General features: G+C 41.4%; 1 protein-coding gene across 1 annotated transcript in view; it reads right to left on the bottom strand.

Moving 5' to 3' along the window:
- The window catches only part of LRP4 (LDL receptor related protein 4), a 115,943-nt gene extending 107,609 nt beyond the window's left edge, over positions 1-8,334 (bottom strand). Inside the window, exon 1 of the mRNA XM_087720404.1 lies at positions 8,040-8,334. Within this exon, the coding sequence (XP_087576530.1) occupies positions 8,040-8,118 (79 nt within the window). The 5' untranslated portion in view covers positions 8,119-8,334. The remainder of the gene's footprint in view (positions 1-8,039) is intronic.
- Between the last annotated feature and the right edge of the window lie 8,127 nt (positions 8,335-16,461).

Genomic DNA, 16,461 nt, shown 5'->3' on the forward strand with positions numbered 1-16,461 from the left:
AGAAAGGAGGAGTGGAAAGGGGAGAGAGGAGAAGGGGAGAGGAAGGGGAAGTAGAGAAGGGAAGGACGACAGAGGGAAGAAAAGTGGGAGGGAGGAGGAGGAGAGAGGGAGAAGGAAGTGATGGATAAAGTACAAATATGATGTATGGGGAGCAGAAGAGCCAATAATTGGTTTTTGGGAGTTGTTGTTAAGATGAATTGATGTAAACATTTAATAATACAATATGATATTGGTTGTGTATGAGTATACATGTGATTATATGTTATGAAAATGAAAAAATAAAAAACTTTAGTAAAAAAAAATCCACAGTACAAGAAAAATATGACTTGGAATTTTCTAAGTTTTGCTTTTTTAAAGCTGTAACTGAAATCATGCTGACCTAAAGACATCCTTGTAGACCGAGAGTAAAAGTGCTTTAAAGATTTCAAGAGTTTACTTATCCAAAGTGCTCCTTTACACAATACTAATAAAGTTCCTAGACACGTAAATTTTCTATTACTTATGTAATAGGTGCAATTTCTAAATATTTTCAGAATATTCATCCCAAACCAACCAACTACTGAACAGCTTCAATGTCTAAAGTAGCATAAGTAAAAATAATCCTGTAGGAAAATAAATGGGAAATTTGAGACTCAGATTTTCTTTTTCTTTTTTAACTTTCATAGATTACGCAATTGGTAACAACATAACAGCTGTGTTCACACAGCATGGTAAGGTGTAATTTGCATTAAGCTTCAGTAGTGAAACATCATTAGTGCTAGTGCATATGAAAACAGCCTCCAAGCATGTGCAGAATAAATTTTTGTAAGTAGCCAAAACATCTTAACTGAGTATATCATATTAATTGGCTCTGGAAAGTCCCAAAATCACACCCTGTCATTAAAATAATTTAGATAAAATGACTTGGAAAATTCATTCTGGGGTAACTGGAAAAAGAATAAATTGGGAGATTAACTTGTCTCAATGTGTGCTTAGGATTCATTAGGAAAGAGGTGCCATATAGATTTAATTCTTTTATGTTTTTGTATTTCAATAAATCTGAGTTCGCTTGGGAACACAGGGACGTCCCTCCTGTTATACAGTGATCCCATTTTGACCTCAACCTTATTGGTAGTCATTATCCAAGTTGAAGATTAATGAGAATGTCATGCAATAAAACAGTGTTTTTCAAACTGAGCAATGTTAAGATGTGTGGACCTCAACTCCCAGAATTCTAAGAATTAAAGTCCAAACATCTTAAAAGTTGTCCAGTTTGAAGAAAACTGCAATTGATCAAAATATCCACATGAAACTGAAACCTACACTAACACTAACCCTAGCCCTATTCATTGTCAGAGCCTGGTTTCAGGAAAGGAAGAAGATCTAAAACCCAATGATGGATGCAGGGACATATGCACAATGAGAGCATGACTGTGAGAGCAATATTGTGTACCAATATCTATTCTCCCTTTCTCTCTCCCTCCCTCCCTCCCCCTCTCTCTCAAAATCTCCAAAATGGCAGGCATAATATTATAATCTAAGGAGCCACGTTAGAAAAATATTTCCAAAATCATCTCTCTCCCTTCTTGCACCTTAAATGAACTGCTAATTCCTATGAGAAGTAAAATGCTGTAGACGCATTGCTCAACATCAAATGAGACTAGAAACTCTTGCGTGTTATAGTAGACAAATTAAATTCCTAAATGATTGTTACGTTAATCCATATTGTGTGTTGTATGTCTAATTTTGGCTGAATATATTATGCAAAACTAGCCAATCATCACTTTTTCAACAAACCACTCTTAAGCAAAACGTGGCTTAGTGTGATGCTTAAAGCAGAAAATTAGAGTGCAAATGCTTAAAATTCAACTCTTCTATCTAGACACCTAGTTCATGAAAACATAGTCTATGTTTATAAGTAAGTGTAACTTAGCCTCAAGCAAGCATAGTATCCCATAGGGCAGGCTCAGTCAAAAAAATCAAGATTGATTTTTTTAGCACCCCCCATAGATGGTTGTGTAATCACAATATAATATAGAGTTTGCTTTCACAGTTGTGTTCACAAAGAGGCATCAATTCTTACCTATCATGACCTCTGCAGATGACTCATTCTCAGAGAACGAGGAGAACCTGCATGGATTTAAGATTGAAAGAGGCCAAGAGGTAGAGCCCAGCATGATAAACACATGAGATGGAGACTGCAATGTAGCACTGGAAGGTTATAATTTGGTGGAGTTTTTTTTAACAAATAGAAAGAGGACATCTCTGTAAAATTAATGACATCAAAGATGAAAACTCTGTCAAAAGCCTCTTGATGAATATTAAGGAGAAAACAAACAATAAAGAGGTTGTTGTGAGTGTACTGCAGGCTACCCAACAAGCCAATGATACAGATGAAATCTTCACAAATCGGATGGCTCAAATGTCGAGGAAACACAACATTGAAATAACCAATGGGAGATTTCAACTATTCCAATATCAACTGTGAATCAAATCTTATGACAAGTGGGAAAATCAACAAGTCCTTGCTCTGCTTTGTGGACAAATTCATTGACTCTAAATGATGAATTAGAACTTAGAACTTAGACTTAGAATAACTTTATTGTCACTTTGAATATACACTAATCGGCATACATTAAAATGAAATTTTGTTTCATACAGCTCTCAAAGGGTCTCCACCTCTAATATATACATGACTAAATAAATACATACATACGTACATACGTAATGATGAATAAAGGAAGCAGGAGATCAGCTACATGGTATTTCATACTTATGGGGAAGAGAGATATTAACAGATTGAAAAACTGGGAAGTATGAACTTTGGAAGAGAGCGATCATGCAATCCTCGAATTGCCCATACTGCAGACAGAGAGAACGGAAGGTGGCCAGATTAATATTCTAAATTTGAAGAGAGCTGATCTCAGAAAGCCAAGGAGAAAAGTAGGAAGTACTGCATGGATGAAAATTCTGAAGGGAAAAAAGAAGTTCAGGAGAGTTGCATAATTATAAGCAGTGAGATAATTAAGGCCCCAAAGCAAACAATGGCAAACAGAAAGAAAACTGGAAGGCAGCTGATGATGCAATTGTGCTCACAAAGAACTCTGATAAACTAAGAAATAAAAAAGGACAAATCTTAAAAAAATTGTAAAGAAGGGCACATAACAGAAGCAGATTATCAAGAAATAGCCCAAATCAGTAAGGATGGGATCAAGAACGCTAAAGTTCAGGAAGAGTTGAGGCTTACGATGAGTAGCAAAAAATAATAATCAACAAAGGGCTTGTCTGTGTACAGTATGTGCAAAACAAAAGAGAAACATCAAGGAAATGGTCAGTCTGCTGGTTGGAGAAAATGGCAAGATAGTGCCATGGATAACATAGAGAAGGCTGAGCCACTAAATTCCTATGTTGCAGCTGTCTTTTCACAAAAGTAGAACATGGTCCAATCTGTGCACTGGAGAAGGGTGGGAAGAAGAGCAATATAGGTCAAAATAAACAAGGGACTATGAAAGAGCCCTTAGCTTCTTGGAATAAATGCAAGTCCCTGAGACCAGACGGATGACATCCCAGGGTGCTAACCGCTTCTTGGAGAATTCCTGAAGTACAGGGGACGTGCCAGACAAGTGGAGAAGAATAAAAAGGGGACCCATGCAATGGCAGATCAATCGGCTGATCAATCGGCTTTAAATCACTACTTGGGAAAATGTCAGAAAAGATAATTAAGCAGTGCAAGCATTTAGAAAGAAATAAGATCATTACTATCATTTACGATGGATCATAACGGAATTTTTTTTTGGGACGGACTGCCTAGATTAATTAGACAGAAATGCTGTGGATGTAGTGCACCTAGACTTTAGTAAAGTTGGGCATAGACTCTTTCTTGATAAAATGGAACATGAGGATATAGTATCACTGCTAGATGGATTTTCAGGTGGTCCTTAATGAAACTGTGCCTACGTGGAGAGACTTCTGCAGTTGGGGATCTTGGGGTTTTGTCCCTAGGTCAATCTTGTTCAAAATATTCATAAATACTGAGATGAAAGGACAGAAGGGATGCCCAGCACATTTCAGACAACACAAAGTTGGGGGAGGGGTTTCTAGCATCTCTATGTGTCAAATAGTTCCTGATAGATTTGAATATTGGGCCCTATGCAACAAAATGCAGTTTCATAGTGAAAAATACTAGGGTTCTGCATGTCGGTAGGGAAAAAAACCAAATACAAAGTACAAGATAGGTGATACCTGGCTCAGAAATTGTACCTGTGTGAAGGATCTGGATATTATGGCAGACCATCCTCTAGCTGCCCAAAGAACCAATGCAATCTTGGGCTGCATTAACAACAGAGGTATAATGTCAAGATAATGGGAATGGGTAGTTTCGTTCCATGTTATGTTAAATCAAACAGCACCTGGAACCGTATTTAGTTTTTGGTTGCCAAAATACAAGGAGGATGCTGTGGAATGAAAAGAATGCAAATAATCATGGTGAGGGGCTTAGAGGCTAAATCCTATGGAGGATGGTTGAAAGAGCTGGGAATAAAGAAGAGAAAGCTAAAAGGAAGACATAATAGTAGTCCTCTAATACTTGAAGTGCTGTCACAAAGAATAGGACAGGAATCAACAGATGGAAGCTTTGCAGAGATTGAAATTGAAAAAGGAGGTAATTGCTTAATTGTGAGAGCTATAAGGCAGCAGAACACCCTGACTCCTGAAATTATGGGTGCTCCATTACTGGAGATTTTCAAACAAGGGATGGGTGGGATACTCTGAAAATCCTTGTCCTGGCAAGACATGGAATTAGAAGAGCCCTTTCCAACAATATGATTCTAGCAATTGTTTCCTGCTACCATATTATATACATTCCAATTGGCACCCCCCCCCCACTTCCTACTTGCAAGAGACATAAGGGTAGGCCAGAGATCATAAAGCTACAGGAGAAAAAGCTCCTTGAGATGATGGGTCTTTGCTTAAGACTACAAGGACCAGACTTTATATAAACTCAACTTTTGTTTTTCTTCGAATTTTCTTCTACATGGATTCTTCTGGTCCCTTAGTCATTGATTTGACTGTTGACTGTGCGACTTCTTCACTCTGTGGCTGGCAGTTGCTTGCAATGGTGTATTAACCATTAAGCAGACTAAGCACATGCTTAGGGCACCAGGCCCAAGGAGGCACCACAAAGTTGAGAAAGAAAGAAAAACAATGAAGATTTGTACAGCATGTACAAAGGAGGGGGGCACCAAGATTTGTCAGTGCTTAGGGAACCAGTGAGCCACTGGTTGCTTGGCTAGAAAAAGGGAGCAAATTGCTTGCAAAGCATGGTGACTTATCTAGGGTAGAAGTGAAGACTGTATATGGGGTATACATACAGTCTGAATATATTCCAAACGTAAGCCTCGATCTCAGTATTTCCTAGTAGGGGGAAGTTTCAGAAAAATAATGTTAGAATAGGGCTTGTGACACAAAGGTGACTTGTCTGAAGTCACCCTGGCATAGAGTGTTCTGGCAGACATCAACATGCTGCCACTTACAAGCAAGCATGACAAATGACCTTTACAGCAAGCATCCCTAGATGGGTCATTACCTGCCAGGACACATTAAATAGAAGCACCTGGGGTGAGAGCCAAAATAAAATCCTACCCAATCTCTTAGCTTGAGAAAGATTTGGCCTTTACAATTTTCACCCAGATTCAGTTTCCTTAATACTGAAACTCCTTGTGAAGATTTTTTTTTGAACAGTCATGGGTTAGAGTTGGGCATTTGAACTAATACTTCCAAAAACTATTAATCTTTGTTGGGATCTGATAAGAAAAGAACGGTTCAATCTAGTCACACACACACACACACACACACCGATGATTGCCCAGGGGAGGGCAATCCACGAGAATGATGGGAGCCCAGCTTTTGAAAGTAGAGAAACTTCTTGTAACCATAAATCAGCATCTGGAAAGACAGGTGGATGAAATTACAGGGAAGCCAAAGAAACCTTAGAAGAGACCGTTGTACCATTCTTCAGAGAGCCCTTTGTAGAAAATTGTTAGCGTATTCTTAATTAGTACATTTTGCTTCCCACTAGTATTGATTAATTCTCTCTTTTAGCACCAAGCACAAGCAACATATTCAGTAGTAGTCTAGTTTTTCTCCCTCCATATCTAATTGTTCAATACAGCCCTGCAAAAAAAATCAGAGCAGCGGAGTAAACATCTTAGTCATTTTCGACAGTAAACCCTCTTTTAGAAAATATGCTCCAAAATCATTTTGAAAAAGGAGAGGGAGCCAAAATCTGCCAAATTAGAGCTGTACCTTTAAGGAGTTCATCTAGCAGAGAAAGCAGCTGCATTCCTGTTGAGAAGGGGCTGCTGTCCTAACATGCAACAGAGGGCTAGAAATAACCTGCACGCACACAACCTTCCAGCATCCAATCCAACAATACAACAGCCTCTCTCACTCATCCGCAGAACAGAAGGAAGGAAGGAAGGAAGGAAGGAAGGAAGGAAGGAAGGAAGGAAGGAAGGAAGGAAAAAGAAAGAAAGAAAGGAAGGAAGGAAGGAAGGAAGAAAGGAAGAAAGAAAGAAAGAAAGAAGAAAGAAAGAAAGAAAGAAAGAAAGAAAGAAAGAAAGAAAGAAAGAAAGAAAGAAAGAAAGAAAGAAGAGAGATAGGAAGGGACTAACTTTATTAGACCAGCAAAGGAGTTGGGTGCCAAGGCATCAAAGGATCCTTTTAGGGGGAAGAAAAGTTGCTTCAAGGCGCGTGAAGGAAGTAAAAGACCCCCTTTGCTGTGGCTTTGTCGGAATTCGGCTTGGCTGTAGAAAAGTGAGCTTTGAAGGCTGCGATAGGAAAATGGCTCAACGGCCCGAGTGGATCCGGCATGCGTGCCTTATGAGCCAAACGCAGCGCACCCCCATCAGGAACGGGGCGTACGTATAAACGGGTGGGACAAAGACAATGCCAAGTAGGGAAGAAAAGCAGCCGCCGCCGCAGCAGCAGCAGCAGGTAGTTAGTGCGGCGGGATGCCCTGTGCGCTGGCGCCACAAACATTCAACCACCGCTTGCAAATTAGCAACGCCGACGCCGCTCCACCCTCTCGCACGTGAGAAGGCTTAATTTTTTTTTAAACAATCAAAGTTCATCAAAGCTTTGCCCCCTGCTCCCCCCCCCTCTCTCTGTGTACCAAAGGAGAAGAAAGTGTTCGAAATGGGGCGGGTGGGAGAGATACACAATTCAGCCTTGAAGCCGAAGCCACTGACTTTGCTGAACTTAGAAAATGAGGATCTGAGCACGTGGGAAAGTGCTGAAACTTCACCTCCTTTGCCCAACGCGCAATTCTCCTCCAATGGAGCACTTCTTCACCTCTCCGGTGGCTTTAACTTATAGATTCCGAGACAGGGGTAGAAACGGAAAACGAGGAAGCTAGAGGGATCGACCGTATGATCACCCGGGGGAGGGGGGGAGATATCGAGTAGGGTGGCTGCTTCTCAGCGAGATCGCTCAGAACGAAACCTGAGTGGAAAAAGGGGTACGGTAAGCGCGCCCAGGTTTACAGCCCAGAATGGGTGCCCAGCTTAAAATGAGGTTGGCTTAGTTGTGGGTCGGGGTTTTAACAAGTCACCCACACAGCCAGCCAACATTGTACGAATTCATCCGGGAATCGGAGCAGCTGAGCTCGGATCAAGGCAGCTGCAGACGTCCCAAGCCTTTTTGGGGGATGGGGGTGGCAGGCACAGCGCGTTGCGGACGACTGATCAGACCCAAGCTTTCACCCGAAAACTGGCCGGCAGATCCGAAGCGAGAACAGAGAAGGTGCCCCCTGAGCATCCTTTTTCCGCCAGCCCCGATCCGATTCGGCAGCGATTTCCATCACAGAACCTGAACCCAACTCCCGGAACCTCATCGCCTGCGCGCATCGGGAAGAAGAAGGGGGGGGGCAGAGAAGATTGCCCCAGGCGAACCCCCCCCCCATCCCGATCCCCAAGACACACGCTTCCCCCACCACCACCACAATCTCTGCAACCCCCGCTGTTGGGAGCGCGGGAAAGGGGTGTCCCCTCGGAGTCGCCTACCTCGCACTTCCCAGCGCAGCAACAGCAGCAGCAGCAACAACGGCAGCCCCCGGAGACCGACGCCCCCGAGCCGCCTCATGGTGGCGAGCGACCCCTGCCGCAGCTTTCGCCTTTGCCCCGGCGAGCCTTTCCCGTCCTTCGCAGCCGCAGGAAAAGAAAGTTGAGCGCTGCGGGTCGGGGTTGGCAGCTGCCTTTCGCCCTTCGCCCGGACTCCGCCGGCCGACTTGGCTCCGGCCGCCACCAGGCGCCAGGACCGGTCTCAAGCCTCGTCGTCGGCGCGTCGGGGCTGCTCTCGGCGGCCGCCTCTTTGCTCCGTCTCCCCGCGCTACAAGAAGCGACGGCGAGATCGGGGCTCGCTCCAGCTGCCCGCCCCCGGCCCTGCCCTTGGAGGAGGAGTCCCGCCGGGGCAACCTCCGCCCTCGCTTCTCGCCCACAGCGGCAGTCGCCGCTCTAGAGCTTGGCGCGCTTCCCAAGCTTTTCCAGGCGAAAGCGTGGTAGGCACCCAAGCGCCTCTGCCTCGCTTTCCTAGCCTCGGCCAGATTCTTCTTCCCCCGCTATCCTCCCTCATGCGGCCGGGTGATCCCACCTGCCCCGCTTACAAACCCAGTCACAGCCGTTTGTTAGAAGGGCTGCTGGCTTTCAGCGTCGCCGCTCTCCTGGTAAACTCCAAGGCAAGTGACTTCCGGCGCACTTCCAGGAACCTCCAAGTTGCACAGTCCCCCCCAAAAAGATTAGCTTCAATTAAACTCCTTCATTCCGCGGCTCCATTTGCTTTTTCTTCTGTCCTGAGAACAGGGACCCATAACAGAATTGGCCAGATTCGCTGGTTCATTCCTTCACCCCCTTACTCATTCATTCATTCATTCATTCATTCATTCATCATACTCCAAATCGATCATATAATCAGCTGAAATAAAGTAAGCTATATGACAAGACTAAAATATCCTAGGTAGCTGAAAATGAACTGTACCAATAAAATAGTCCCAAGGAAAACAATAATAATTCAGCATGTTGTTAAACCACCAACTTGGAAACATTGGCTTGTCCCTCCTGCTTAATGGTGGATTTTTTTCACTGTAACTTATGTAATGATTGACCAAGATCCTTTTCCGCTTGACCTATCCACGATTCTTCTAATAAAGTATTCTAATATCTATCCACAGTTCTAGCAATTTCTTTTTCTGACATGATGCTGCCTTATCCTCAGTTTATTCCTGAGACATCTTCAACTTATTGTTAACTATGTCAGTGTTTTCCACTTAAAGCAAGGAACAAACCATGGTAGTTTTGCCAGTAGTACATTCTGAAGCACTTCTCAAACTATTTGGTGACCTCTAGAGGGTGGGATCAGCCCAGCACCTATTGGCTGTCTAAAGGTGTGTATCTCACTCCTTCCGGAATGATTACAGGTAGCTCACAGGTTACAACCACTCCTTCAGTGGCAGTTCAAAGTTGTGACAGCACTTAACAAGGGGGACTCATGGCTGGGTCTTTGAAGTTGCGGCCATCACAGCACCCTGCAGTCACATGACTACAATTTGGATGCTCTGCAATTAGCTCACAATTATAACAGTTGCAGCATCTCGCATCATGGGATTGCCATTTGTGAGCTTCCCTGCCAGCTTCCCCAAATGAGGAATCCTGCAGGACTCACTCCTACTCCTGCCCTTTTTCTCCCAAAGAGCCGCAAGTATACTCTGTAACCCCCACACTCACAACAGGGCCTACCTGCAGCACCCACTGGCCTGCTTGCCTGGGATGCAGTTTCAGTGCCTCTTCTAATATCACAGTTTACATGAAATCCTTGTTAAGGACCTCCACAGCCTTCACTTAATGATAGCAACAGAATATGCCAGGATTGCCAGCGCTAAGCAAAGGGGTCATGTAACATCATGCTTTTTGACCAAATCAGAATTTTGGTCCCAGTTCCTGTCCTAAGGCAAGGATTACCTGCATGTGGAGGAAGAGCCATGGTGGCGCAATGGTTAGAGTGCAGTACTTCAGGCTATTTCTGCTGATCACCGGCTGCTAGCAATTTGGCAGATCAAATCCCACCAAAGTTGACTCAGCCTTCCATCCTTCTGAGGTGGGTATAAAGAGGACCCAGATTGTTGGGGGCAATATGCTGACTCTGTAAACCGCTTAGAGGGGGCTGTAAAAGCACTGTGAATAGTTATATAAGTTAAGTGCTATTGCTATGTTGGAAGGGAGAGGGACTGGATCTTTTAGAAAGGTTCTCCTCCTCTGTACCTACCAGATCTCAAAGTTGATACTCAGTTTTAATATCTATGTCAGCCTTAAGAGCTGCACTTCAGAAAAGAAAGTGAGGTGGAAGGGGAGCTTCAATGGACTATAGGAGTAATTCTGTCTGCTAGTTCACAATGCCACAATTTCTGTACCTGTGTAAACTGTAGTTAGGTTCCCCTTGAAACTCTTGTGCCGAAAGAGAGCAGAGAAAAATTAAACCCATCTCCTTGAGTCATCTTATCAAAGCCCTTTTTCTCCCTTTCTAGCTATAGCCCAGCTCTATCCCATGTTAAAAAGTGTGGCTGGTGGATGTTTTCCCGCTAACTGGAGATGCTGGATGGGTAGGGAAAGCCACAAAGCTGTGACATTTATTTCCTCTATTCTTAACATGTCTTGCACATTGTATATAAAGAGAGCTCCATTTGCTGGCATTGTGTCTCTGCAGGATATGGATTACTGATGGGGGGCAGCACATTTTCCACTGCAATCATTTTCTGCCAGCTCCAGGACTGTTGGGTAGCAGTAATGACAATTTTGTTTAGCTTGGTATTACACAAAGCATTTCTGTTAGGGAAAAGCAGACATCTTTATATCAATTATCTTCTACCTTCACTTTAACCCACTTTGTGCTTTCTGAATTCTGTTCTGGAGGCTTGGGAAGAAGAGAGAGGAGGAATGAGCAACACAGAGAAGCCCCATTTAACACAGAGAGCTACAATAAGACTTTTTAGGGCGTGTCTTGTCTGATCAATTGACCTATTCTATCTAGGAGCTGCAAGCTAGAATACAGGTCCTCCTCAACCTGCAACCACGACTGAGCCCAAAATTTCTGTTGCTAATTTGCTATGTGAATTTTGCTCCATTTTATGAGCAAAATAAAATGTTAAGTGTAATTCACAGTTGTTAAGTGAATTACTGAAGTTATTAAATTAATAACACAGTTGTTAAGGGAATCTGGCTTCCCCATTGACAAGATTGCAAACGGTGATTGCATGACCCAGGGACACCGTGATTGTCATAAATATGAGTCCATTGTCAAGCACCTGAATTTTGATTATATGACCATGGTCGTAAGAGTGAAAAATGGTCAAAAGTCACATTTTTCATCCTCTTTCCCTCCAGTGGGGAAAAATATGAATTCATGGTGGCATAATCAAGTGCCACCCTGATCAGAGTGGGAAGGTATTCTTTCTCATAGCCCTTTTTATACCTCAATGTGGCCGTATGTGGCAGAGAGACTTCAACTCAATCTGATCACAGGGGTTGGAAAGAACAGTTAACCCCACCAGTAAATGGTTAAGTAGCTTGCAGGATACACAGGTAATTAACAGGATGTGTGGGGCTAAAGCTATCCATTCCAGGTTTAATTGAGCAAGTCAACCAGCTGGGTTTTGGAGTTTATGCCATGTATTAACTCTCTTCCAGATGATTCAGTTCAATGCTTTATGGAAAGAGGACCATTCTTTATCTCATTTTGTATTTGGCTAAATAGCTATGACTTTCAGAAATCTGCTGCTTTACAGAGCCTGGCAGAAAGAAATGAAGATTTCAGTTCCCTGCCTCCACTGGTGTAAACCTTTTGCATCCAGGGACACCTCCTGCACGGATACTCCCAGTATGTAGTTTAGAAAGATGTTAAGCACGCTAACAAAGCATCCCTCTGGGCTTGCGTGAAATGTCTTTTCTCTTCCTTCTGAATCTATTAAGTTATAAATTCTGAAATTAGGGGCAGAGTTTCTACCCTCACTTCTTCCCACATAGAAGTAAAGCATGGCAGAGATGAAACAGCGGCCAAACCCAATTGTGACCGTGGGAATGCTGCTATGGTAAGTGTGAAAAACTGTCATAAGTCACTTTTTTCAGTGCTGTTATAACTGTGATGGCGAACCTATGGCACGCGTTCCAGAGGTGGCACGCAGAGTCCTCTCTGTGGGCACTCGTGTTGTCACCAGCTGCTCTTCTGGTTTAAAAAACAGGCCATTTTGGGGGGCCTTTTTCAGGCTGTTTTTTTGAACCGTTTTCAGGCTGTTTTTCAGGCTTGAAAGTGGCCTGAAAAACAGCTCGAACAATGGCCTGAAAACAGCCCCAAAGGGCCTGAAAATCATGAAAATGGCCCAAGAAACCCCCTCAAAATGGTCAAAAAGCAGGCATGTGTGCACCTACCAGCTGGTCTTCGGGTTTCCGGTGCTCCGGTGTGCACACATGCATGTACATGCACGCATGTTCTGGTTTGGGCATTTGATGCCAGAAAGATTCGCCATCACTGTTATAACTTTGAACAGTCACTAAATGAAATGTTGTAAATTGAAGATTACCTTTATAGCTACAACTTTCCTTACAGGGACTCTTTAGGTATCTCTGATAAGTGAAGCAACCATCACCATATACTGTCAATCCATTCTTGCATTGAGATGTTTATCTGAATATTTAATTGAAATCTGCTTTCCCGCAATTTTCACCAATCTGGTTCTAATACAGCTCTCTGGAACCACAACAGAATAATTTCCCCGCCCCTTCCATGTGATGGCCATTCAGATATTTAGATATCCTATTCTCCTATATGCCTATATTTTTCATCTCTGTTAAGTATATCTCCTTTTGGAGACTAGAGTTGAGTAGCAGAAGGTAGCAATGTGCCGCTGAATAGTCACACTATCAATCACAGCTGCCAATGTTAAAACAAGGATAACTTTACTTGCGTTAACAAAAATAAAGTAGGATAAACATTCTCCAAAACAAGCGATAAGTAGTCTTGAATTATATACACAGTCTATGATACAACACATTGGTTTACAGATGATCAACTCACGATTCACTATGTAGACAGGTAACTAACATACAGAGTAGCCACGATCCAATATACAGTATTCAACTCCAATAACAAGCACGAAGAACATACAGGAACAACCAGGAATAAACAGTAGTAGTTCCTACTCCCTCTTATGGCTGATTAAAGCAACAGCATCCAATCGCATCTCACTTGAGCATTTAAAGTGACAGATACATTATTTCAATCATGGTGTGTGTGTGTGTGTGTGTGTGTGTGTGTGTGTATGTATGTATGTATATATACTAAGTTCTTTAAGAAGAATGTTGACAGACAGGTATATATCCTGAACCTGATAACCAGGAGGATGACTGTACCACAGAAACAATATCATATGGGAAAGAGAATGTAAGGGATGTAATCTTAATCTTGGGTTGGATATATATATATATATAAAATATATATCCAACCCAAGATTAAGATTACATCCCTTACATTCTCTTTCCCATATGATATTGTTTCTGTGGTACAGTCATCCTCCTGGTTATCAGGTTCAGGATATATACCTGTCTGTCAACATTCTTCTTAAAGAACTTAGTGCCTTATTTTAGATAAAGTTCAATAATGTGGCAGGATGGCTGCCTTTCACAATGTGGATGCAATGCTTCTATTTAAAGCAGGCAAAGGGTTGTTTTTAGCAGCCACATCATTGCAAAAAAGCATTGGCTTTTTTTTTAATTGTGTGAAGGAAGAGCTGTTTTTTAAAGCACGAAGCCTTACTGCATGTAACTCAGGAGCCCAATTATTTTCTTTTCCTAAAAGGGGAGAGGGAAAGAGAGATAGTAAATAATGCTCTATCTCCCTGCCCTTAATAGACCATGTATTAAAGTCAAACATCAAAGCAGTATTCTCAGAGTAATGGAACACATGTGACATAATTCAAACTATCTGCCGGTTGGCAAAGAAGAGGTATGATATCAGGAGAAAACCGAAAGGAGCATGTGAAGGGTATGTTTATGAGTGCTTCTTTCTGTCTGTCATTTTTTATGCCAGCTAATTTTTGGAAACCTTTTCAACAAATCAGGGACTCTCTTTGATTACCTATGTCTCTTGCTAAGCTACTTCACCTTAAAATAGCCATTGATGATTTGACACTTAAATAAAGAAACAGCTGGATTTGCATGATAGAGATCAGCATCGGTGGAATAACAGGGCTAACTTGCATTTAGAAACACAACTGCAGCTGCATAATTGGAGGTGGCTATATATTGACAGATACCAAATGCAGGAAAATCTAGCGAGAGCATCTAGAAAGATTTAGTTAAAAGGGAAGAGTGAAAGATAACAAGTGCTTATTATTCTGCATCTATATATACATTTATCTGAGTATTTAATGTGACAATGCTACTTAAATTACTATCCACTCATAAGGATTGCTAGAAGGAGAGCTGTGTTACTCCATGTTGGCAACATATCCAATTCTGGCAGCATCTTTTTTGTCTAATACATTTTCTGTAAAGACATGTTTTTATGAGCTACAGCTCCTTTGCAATTTCTAATTTTTGCCATAAGAATATGCTGATTTTAAATATTACTTACACTCATTCTTATTTGTAATGCTAAGGATGAAAAAGAATAATATAGGTACCTTTGTTTAAAATTATAAATCCCAAAATGCTCTTTCCCCAAAAGTCCACAGACATATTTAGCTAACATATATACATGCCAAAATAGCATAGTGACTAGACAGTCTGTCATATACAAACAATCTTTGTATATAATGAATCTGCAACATACATTATAATCTCCAGCAATCCAAAAGAATAGAATTACTTTCAATTTTAGATGCTGTAGTTCTGAATCTAAAGATGATTTTTAAAGCTTAAGGATTTACTTTTTAAATCTGCCAGCTATATTTTACAATGAATGTTAGAATAAACAGTGTATACAGTTGAAAAAAAAAGCTGAATTATTTACAAACCAGTTAAAGGAATCGATTGTCAGAGGAATGCCATGTAATATAATGAATATAAAGAAAAGTCCATAAATCAAGCAACATCATTTTGCAAAACATGATATATGGAAACTTCCCAATGTAGTCAGTATGGCAAGGATCACAAAATTCAGTTAGTTTAGCCTGAATTTAAGATTTCATCCACTTGCAGGCATTTGTGTGGTTTTTGGGAAGCTTATCATGGAACATATGATTTATGGCTTTTCTCCCAGAATATTTTTGTTCTGTGTAAAGGCACATTAGTTATAGTTATTTAGCAATAAAATCAGTCAGTCTGATGGTTTGGAAGTGTGGCAATTATGTTTTAATCCTGATTTAATCCTAATGAGAATGATGAATAAAAAAAAATCCACAGAGTAGATTTTTATGTGGTTTTATAACATTTTTCTTTGTTTCTAGTATTGATACTAGCTTTTATTTACAATATATGCACATTAGAAGCAAGGCACTATCTGTTTATGAAATTCTACACCAAATTCATCCAGTCCAGGAGATTTTATTAAACAAAATGTACCAGAACTAAACAAATGAGATTAGAAGAGTTAAAAGAGACATTTTCTTGGATAAGAAATACTATCTGATCTACAGATTTTTAGAAGAGTATCTAAAGCCTGCTGTGAGGTCTTAAATTATGAATTACCATGTTATTGAGGGTTGTAGTTGGTTAAAGGTTAAGAGGAATAATTTGCCCATCTTGCAAAGTGTCTGATTCAGACAAGATGTATTTAAGGTGCTTATTCAAGCATGGAAATTTCAAAATTCAAACTGTTTAGTTGTTATAAAAGAAAATAGTTTCTTAGTATTTCATTTTCAATTCCAAATCATCAGTTTCTACTGATTCCTTACTGCTTGCTCTGCCTGTCTGCCTGCCTGTCATTCATCTATCATTCATCTATCTATCATCTATCAAACTATTTATCTGTCAAACTATCTATCATCTTCTCTCTCTCTCTCTCTCTCTCTCTCTCTCTCTCTCTCTCTCTCTCTCTCTCTCTCTCTCTCTCTCTCTCTCTCTCTCTCTCTCTCATGCCTGTTTATTTATTACATCATTTATATATTCACGAAAACTCCTGCCTTTGTACCTTATTGGAATCCTGAAGCAATTTAATAATTTTATTTAAATGTTTCAATCACCATTACTGTGTTCAATAATTGCAATGTTATTGCTACAGTATAACCTTTGCCTCTATTGCAGGAGAAAGCAGGTAGGTAGAGATATTTGAAAATGTAAAGATATTGTCCACTGCAGAAGTTCACTAGAGAGCCAGTTTGGTGTAGTGATCAATGCACCAGGCTAGAAACCAGGAGACGGTGAGTTCTAATCAGAGGTGGGTTTCTGCTGGTGAACCAGTAGTGGCAGCAGCGGGAGGCTCCACCCACCTGCCTGGATGCTT

This window comes from Thamnophis sirtalis, unplaced genomic scaffold (assembly GCF_051295495.1).
Source record: "Thamnophis sirtalis isolate CommonGarterSnake01/CBP01778 unplaced genomic scaffold, rThaSir2_p1.2 scaffold_1, whole genome shotgun sequence".
Classification (NCBI taxonomy): Eukaryota; Metazoa; Chordata; class Lepidosauria; order Squamata; family Natricidae; genus Thamnophis; species Thamnophis sirtalis.